The 8,654-nt window shown below is 40.4% G+C and overlaps 1 protein-coding gene across 2 annotated transcripts in view; it reads left to right on the forward strand.

Annotated features, from left to right (window-relative positions):
- Positions 1 to 8,654, forward strand: part of phf24 (PHD finger protein 24) — a 48,333-nt gene that overhangs the window by 9,458 nt on the left and 30,221 nt on the right. For both annotated transcript variants that reach the window (XM_024299616.2, XM_024299617.2), the window contains exon 2: positions 6,613 to 7,028. In XM_024299616.2, the coding sequence (XP_024155384.1) occupies positions 6,615 to 7,028 (414 nt within the window). In that variant the 5' untranslated portion in view covers positions 6,613 to 6,614. The remainder of the gene's footprint in view (positions 1 to 6,612; positions 7,029 to 8,654) is intronic.

Here is an 8,654-nt window from a genome sequence, read left to right on the forward strand (position 1 = left end):
CCGCGGGCCGCGAGTTTGAGACCCCTGCTCTAGAGTCTTCATTTGATTGTTCAGATCATTGCAGAGTATTTGCAAAACAAATGCTATAATCTTTTGGTTCTTTTTTTTTGCAGCCTGATTACTCGTCCTAAAAGTGTGCGTTCTTCAAAGAACGTTGTTAGCACTCTGTCAAGGATTAGGAACAAACATCACGTGCGTGTCTCACGAGTGTGGAGCTGCACAGACATTGTCAGTCTGGCAGGAGAAGGGTTTGATCTGCTTGACAAGCTCGTTGTCAAAAGCGTTTGGATCTGTGGCTGACAAGCCAACTGCGCGGCAGGTTATGCTGCGCCGTATAATGCACTTAGGTATTAAAGCCGAGCACTGACCCATTTGTGTCAGATTCTACTTGCGCACAGGAAGTGAACACGCAAGGCCCCTTATTTAAAATTCACACGTTAACCTCGTAAGTTAAATGACAGGGTCCCCTGTGTGCATATATTTCCTGCCCTGACAGCTCTGTTTAGAAAATGCAAATTCGAAGAAGTGTCTTTTCTTTTTTTCTTCCATCTGGCACGATAAACTGTAGTATTTGTATATAAAAGTGGTGTGGATTTTACCTTAAAACCTTTCTGTGAGGTGTTTGCTCTGCCTTAAATGAGGTAAATGCTAAATAAACCCATTATGCCTTATTTGTGTCTTTGTTTTACTAAAGAGAAATTAGGTTTTAATTTGACTTTCAAAGGATAATTGAGTCAGGGATCAAACAAGTTCTATTTACTGCTGGTATTGATGTGAGGAGCCTTGGGGCTTGTAGCGCCACATAATTTATGATTATTGTTGTGTCTTTTTTACCCCCTTCACTGCAGACAAAACCTTTATTTATTTAAGTTTTCTGGCCTTTAAGGGATAAAAAAATCATTTTGTGTTTACTATCCCATTTAAAGTACCATGGCTCATTAGCTGCACTGAGCGGTAACGGAGCTCACGCTGCGGATCCAGCTGTGTTGGCAGCTTTTAAGTGATATATCAGTCTCAGTTTGCTTCTTTCAAGCCTTGCCATCAAGCTCACAGAAGCTTTTAAACTTTGACTTGTTTTTGTGACACCTGAAAAAAAGACCACTTTGAAATCTATGGACTGTGCAGGGACTTAAGGGGCTTTAAAGGTCAGTGGATTAAAAAAAAACTAAAAAAGTACCTGTATCAGTCATTATGCAGAAATATCCTCATCTCATCTATTCACAGGCTTTGGTTTAGGAGGCCATATGCTGTTTGGAGATAATCTAACTGTAATAAATATTTATGACAGTAAAAATATTTCAGATTTTAAAAAGCTTGTAATTAATCAAAACCACATTTTCTACTGTAGCATTATTTCCTGTCAAACGTAGGCCGTTTTAGGAGTTGTTGCTGACTTCTGATCTATATCGCTAGGTCTAAAATGATAGGATAACTCTCTAGGTCTAAACTGATCCTTTCCAAAGTTTGTCAAAGTACAAAAGCTAAATATAAGTAAAATGTGACAAGAACATGTGCTTTTCACACCAATAAGTCATTTTTACTCCATGGATCTATTTGTTCGGGGTTGCTGGTGCCTCTCCCATCTGTCAGCGATCACATGACATGGTTCAGTATAGTTTAATATTCTGAATGTGGACATCTAGTTGCACAAACATCTGAATATTTTAAGCAGAGCTGTCCCTTTAAGAATTCAACAGATTTGTTTTTAGGATTATTTTCTCAGCTTCAAATGGACATGTTTTTAAATGTGGAAACATACTTGCAATGGCAAAATAGAGAGAAGACTTGAGAGTATTTGCATTAAAAGTACATTCGTGCAGTTAGTGTAATAGTCTATTAGCTACCCTAAAAGCTCACGTATATGTTGATTGGAATGACTCGCCCAGTGTGACTCTTTTCAATCAGCTGCTCTGTTGGAGGGACTGTAAACTCCATGAGGAGGTATGTTCTTTTTGAGAAAAAAAACAAAAACTCAGTGTTTCAAAGGTTTTAACCCTTTAACACCGGAGCTTCAGTGTTTATGGTCTTTGATTTTCTGTAATTTTTTAATTGGTAATATGATCAACGTAAATCCAGCAGATTCTGAAGGAGAAAAGCGTCCTGAATTATCGTTTCAACGGTTGAAAAGTTACAATATGTTAAAGTCCCCCTCCGATAAAAATCTTGTTTTTTGAGTTTTTAACATATATGAGTGGAATTTTTCTTTGAAAAGAGAACAAATCTGATAAGAAATCATTTTGTTTTTGCATTTCTGATTATTTCTCAGGATCAAAACGATACGGTTGGACATTATCGACATTGCTGGACATTTTTATGTCGCAGCGGTAAAGATTTACGCTTATGAGACACTGAGCTATCATAATCAGACAGTGCGGGATCAGGGGCGGAGCTGATCAGCTCCAAAAGCTACGCCCCCTCAAAGAGGATTTTGAAAACAAAGGCTTCAGATCAACATGAAAAATGGCTTTTCCAAGACATTCAGTTTGTGGGACTTTGGTTAAAAGCTTCATAATCATAATTAAAACTCTACTGGGATTTTATTTAACCCATAACAACCCATGGTGACAACGGTGTAAGAAGAATATCTGAAGTGCTTTTTGTGGTGAACTTGGTTTGTGATTTTTTCCACATAATTTCTTAAGGAAAAATGGGTCTGGGTCTTTAAACTAAAAAAAGCCATAGGGGGACTTTGAAGAGTTAATGCATTAAGGCTTAGTTAAAAGACACACATTGTGTTTTTGTTTGCATTATGTCCTTAAAAGTGACTTAATTTTCCTTAGGAACACTAAAACATACCAGCTAGCCTGAAAAAATTCTGCCCATCATAGCTATGTAATGAGATGTTGTCAGGTTGAACGAAGATTATAACGTGTTCTTTTTTTCTTTTTCTTTTTTTATGATGGAGGACATACATAAAGAAAAATAAGCTAAAAGTGGCAACTCCTTGCATTTCTTTATTCAAATTGTTGTAAGTCCCGTTAACTGTCACACCTAAACTTCCAGTCTCAGGGCGGACACTCTGGTACAAGGCCACTGAGGTGGTTCACTCTTGCAAGTGCGCGTCCATGATCACACATTATACATTCACACTCATGCTCCAACACTTCATCAAATACCCCTTATGGCACCCATCTGACATACCCACCAGACTGTGCTTCTGCTGACTTGGCTCTACAGTAAACCTGTTGCTGAAAAGTTCAGATAAAGACAGCTCAGATAAAAAGCAACTATAGTGAAGTTTCATAATAGGAACAAGTTGTGTAGCACCTTTGAAAAAAATGAGCCTGTTGGTGACATGAGGTCTGAGAGGCTTTTAAAGCTGTAACTTGGGAAGGAACAAGAAAAAAAAAATTACTCCCATTTGACTTCAGATAAATGTAATTAAGTCTCCAACAGGCACTTATCCTGGATGGATTGGATTGAATTTCAGGGTGAAGATGTGTCCCACGAGTAACCGCAGATTCAGAGTAAGTAATCACAGATTCAAGCTCGCTGCCCCTTATCAACAGTGCAGTTGCAGCTCTCTTGCAGGAAAGCTATAAGTTCACGTTTCTTTAATCTGACTTTACAGCACAGTCAGCTGTCTCTATTTATATACTTAACACTGATCACAGCTATGCTTTCCTCTTAGTGTGTGCAGAGTAGAACATTTAAATTCCTCTAAAATCACATAAAATAGCTTTTAAATCACCAATAAAGCTTTATAAAAATATATAAAAAGAGAAAAATGCTCAATCACTGAATAACTTTAAAGTGCATCACTTTCTCTATCCAGATCTGATGATCACAGGTTGCTAAAAAAAAAAAAAAAATTAGACCTTTGTATTTTTGTTTCCCTCCTGGGAAAGAAAAGGAGCTTTGTATTGGACCTCTTGGGTCTGCCTGGAGCATGTCCCAGTGACAGCTCAGAGAGGTGCCAGACTGTTTTTCAAAAACAACAACCCTAAACTGGTTCCAAGGAGAGGTTGGTAAAATGTGTTCCTGCTGCTCACTCAAGTCTTGTAATGTTATTCCAGACAAGCTAAAGGCAGAGAATGCAGAACTGGTTTAGGCTTAGATAGTTGGAGGTACACAGATGTGAGTTTCGTAACCCTTTGACGTTGGAGCTGTCGCTGGCAACACCAAAATAACACACACTCTTTGACACAATCGGCGTGAATCAGTCAATTCTGATGTGAACAAAAGCAGCTTTTTATATCAGGTTTGCACCAATATGCAACACATTATAAACCCAATGTGTTGCATGACAGTGCAAAGCTCTTTTTCTCTGTGACAGAATCAGCTAATTTACGTGGATTCTCCTACTGTACAGTGTTACAAATCAACACCGCAGGCAAAGGCTACTTTTCTAAACTTTAGGTCAAATTCCTTCCCTATGCCTATGGCTTCTCCCCACCCCTCCAAATGAAGAGATATAGAAAATAGTGTCTTAAAATCTGGATGTTACTACTAGTGAAATATCAATTCAGCAATATATTGTGATATTTCATTTGGGAAAACTTGTAGTGATCTAAAATACAGACAAGATGATACTTAATTAATATCCATGAGCAAACGTTGGTCAGTGTAGTTTAAACCAGGACCTTCAGTGTGCAAAATGCCAGTTGTTCAGTCGAGTGTTTAGTAGCTGGAAGGAGAATTATTGCCTCCATAGTTCTCGATATTGTGTTCTTAGTGAAGGATGGAGTGTGTGAAGCACTCGCCTTTGACTGCCAACCAAACACCATTGCACCCACCCCATCTGAGCTCTCCTGCAGGCAGTGGGCCCACGGGAGAAATAGTTTGCCCTCTCTCGGTGTGTGGAGTGCTCTTGCCTCAGATATAGGAGTTTACATATCTTGGGGTCTTGTTCACAAGTGAGGGAAGATCTGAGTTTGAGATCGACAGTGCATAGGAGCGGCGTTTGTCTCAAGAAGTCGCTGTACCGGTATGTTGTGGTGAAGAGAGAGCTGAGCCAGAGAGCAAAGCTCTCAATTTACTGGTCGATCTTCTTTGCAGCACTCACCTATGGTCATGAGCCCCTCCAAAAGAAGGAGGCCTCGATTACAAGTAGCTGAAATTAATTTCCTCTTGATGGTGGCTGGCCATTCTCTTAGACATAGTGTGAGAAACTTGGTCAGAGAGCTCGGAGTGGAGCCGCTACTCCTCAAGAGGAGCCAGTTGAGGTGGCTCAGGCATCTGGTCCGGATGCCTCTTGGATGCCTCCCTGGAGAGGATATTCCTGGCATGTCCCGCTGGGCGGGGACCCGGGGAAGACACACTACATCAGAAGAGACTACATCTCTCGGCTGGTCTTCCTCCAGCTCCCAAGAGGAACTTCCAAGAAAAAGATGCCCAGACTTCCCTCTCCCCAGCAACTATCTCCAGCTCCTGGAGGAAGTTGCTGGGGAGAGGAAAGTCTGGGCATCTTTGCTTTGCTTAGGCTGCTGCCCCCGCGACCCGGTCCCAGATGAGCGCAAGAGGATAGATGGATAGGCCGCTTGAATACGCGTTGCCGAGGATGGTGGGAATGTAGCTTTAGATCATACGACCATCACATTGTCTTCAATTGTAAGAAACATGCAAGTTGTGAGAGTAGCTAAAGAATTTTGTCCAAATTACATGTGGGTTTTTCTACAAATACAAACTAGTTTTGAATGAAACTGTTGGCTGAATTCCAGTGAGCATGGTCACAGCATAACTGTAGATGATAAAGTACATTTAGACAAGGATTCTCAGTTTGCCTTGGGGCCACTGAAGGTAGAGTCTGGGTGAGGCTGGGCTGTACGGGGTTCCATTTGTGCCAAAATATGTTTTTGCATCCACTGTCTATATCTTTGGTCCATTGTCTGTCTACTGAACACATTTAATGGCTGTTCTTCATGTCTTTGTACCACTAAACAATATCTTCTGCGTGTCCTGTGAAAAGACAGGAGCTAACGATGCTAGCAACTGTTTCTAAGGACTTTTCTGACAACCAGATCCAACGACAATAGCAAATGCAAAGTTTTAAGCATAAAGCAAGCTGAAACATCACAAAGCAAATGCAAAGCTATCATCAAATGGTAAATGTCGTGTACTTATATAGAACTTTGCTACCTTCCTCAAAGGCCCAAAGCACTTTACAGTCACGAATCCATTCACACATTCGCACACTGATCATCAAAGAAGCGTGGACATGCAGAAATATTGCTTAGAAGTCATTGAACTTTCATATTAAAGCGGGGAACGCAAAATATTGACTTGGGGGGGGCAAATGGCCCACGGGCCGCCAGTTTGAGACCCCTGATTTATACCATGTATTTTTGCAGATCATTAACTGTTGTGGGATTTATTTATAAATGGAAACTTCTGTTTGGAGGTGGAACTATATCGGACGGCACACTTTTTTTCATTCATTCTCTTAATTACTATCTTTCTTAGTCCAAAAAGGTTGAACTATTCTGCCTAAAGACGATCCAACAGACTTGTGCATTTTCTTTCCTTTCTGTACTCTTCAGTTGTCACACATTCACCAGACACCATGCAGCAATATGTCAATTGTCTTGTGTTGACAGCTGAGGTCTTTCTTACGCATACTGTATTTGCTCAGATTTTTTAAAGAATTTGCTGCTTCTGTTCTTGTGTCTGCAGCCATGGGAGTGCTCATGTCAAAGAAGCAGCAGGTGGAGAAGGTTCAGAAATGCTCCGCCGTCGTCTCTGCCTTCCAGTCGGGTCTGAAGGAGCGCCCGGTCAAACAGACGGATGAAGAAACCGAGGAAAACCCCGCACAGGCCTCAGCCACTTCAGAGGAGAAGAACGCGGAGGAGGCGGAGAAAGATGACACCGATAACAACGAGGGTCCCTCGACCTCCCAGCAGGCCGCAGCTCCTGTAAGAGATGAATGCAAAGTCAACGAGGAGGCTTGGTCCAGGTTACGGGATGGGAAAGGAAGAGAGCCAGAGGAGCTCGACAAGACCCATCAGCTCACGCCTCCTGCTTTTGTGCGACCAAAGAGGGAAGCGGACGATGACCAGCCTGTTGAGATTGAGCTGGACAAGAAAGAGCAGGTAGTGAAAAATGCATGTTGTTATCTTAAATATATATTTATACTTACTTTTTTATGTTACCAAGAAGAGCAAAGACATATATAAAAAAAAAAACTTGAAAGGTAAAAAATATAAAAATAATTGAAGGGCTATTCTTTATTTTTTGTCAAAATAAGAGTCTTTTAGGTGAGTGATTTGTGCAACTTTGAAGGTTTTATCTTGAATTAGGATAATTTTATTTATTGTGTCCTTAGGAAAAACATTTTTATCTTCAAAAAGGCAAAAGTTTTGTAATTATAGTAAGATTTATTTGTTTAATCATAAAGAATAATATAAAACCTGAATGCAGAGACATCTATTTAATAGGCAAATTACAAATAAAACACACGATCATAAAAATAAAAACTCATAAAATTAATTATCTTCTTAATCACAACTCCACATTGCTGCAGTTACTATAGTGACACTGATAAAAAAGCTTTATCTGCATCCCATAAAATATTTAATAAATACCTCTTAAGAGCTTTAAGACCTACTCTGATGAAAATTGTGTTTTTGGGTGCTCTCTGCTCTGCTCCATTCTAATGCAACCACATCTAATGCATAGACATGTAGCTCTACGGCTGGATAGCTCCAATATTGCTGACCATTTTTGCTGCACTGATAATATTAGGTTGCGGTTGTGAGGGCATGTAAGCTAGCAGCAGAGATTGTAAAAAAATCGATGATGGGAAGTGAAGGAAGGGTTACTCTGCGGTCACAACTCAGAGGGAAATTTCTAATAGACTACCACCACTTGGCAGAAACTGTCCTAGAAAACAACACAATTTATTTTTAAAAAGAGTTGGTTAAAATCATAAATAAAATACCACTGGGAACACTTTTACAAAAATCTAAAGATGATTGAGTGTATTATAATGTTCATTCATCACTATAAACAGTCCCAAAGTGGTATTCTGATCCATTCATGTTCATATCTGAGTAATTATCTAAAAATACCGCGCTCTCAACAGCAGCCCCTCCCATACCCACATAAACGAGCGGGTCCTCACATGCGTACATCACAAGTTGAGAACAGCCCCCTCCAGGAAGAGCCTCGTCAGGGTAACACACTTTCTCCGCGAAGCTAGCAGTGATCAGCTAGCTTCGCGAGCTCCCCACCCCCGGCTCGTCCTCAGTCATGCAGACGACGGCCGTCTGTGTTGTGAGCGTAGCAATGGCCAAGAAACGCTCATTTGATTTAGTGTTCAAACTTTGTTTGGTGGCATCCACCAAAGAACATTCTGGTGAGGAATCTGCATGACAAGTTGGAATGGATCCTGAACGTATCCAGAATGGCGCAAGCAGACGGGGATATAGGGAAGACGGCAGGAGAAAGGGAGCAGACTATTTCCTGGTGGAAAATGCAAGCGGCGAATTAGAAGAACTGGTTTGAACATGGATTATTGAGCATAGGCGGACAAGTGTACGTCTCTAGGAAAATGATCAGCATTAAAGTGAAAATGATTTTTGATACAGATATTGATGATGCTGCAAAGAGAAAAGAAATGCTCAGAGCCAGTGCTAATCAGAGCAATGTTCTCATCACTAGAACATCTTGAAATGTTCATCTGTTGTTCTTGTCTACGTTTTTTTTTTTTTTTTTTT

The sequence above is a fragment of the Oryzias melastigma genome, linkage group LG12 (assembly GCF_002922805.2).
Source record: "Oryzias melastigma strain HK-1 linkage group LG12, ASM292280v2, whole genome shotgun sequence".
NCBI classification, from domain to species: domain Eukaryota; kingdom Metazoa; phylum Chordata; class Actinopteri; order Beloniformes; family Adrianichthyidae; genus Oryzias; species Oryzias melastigma.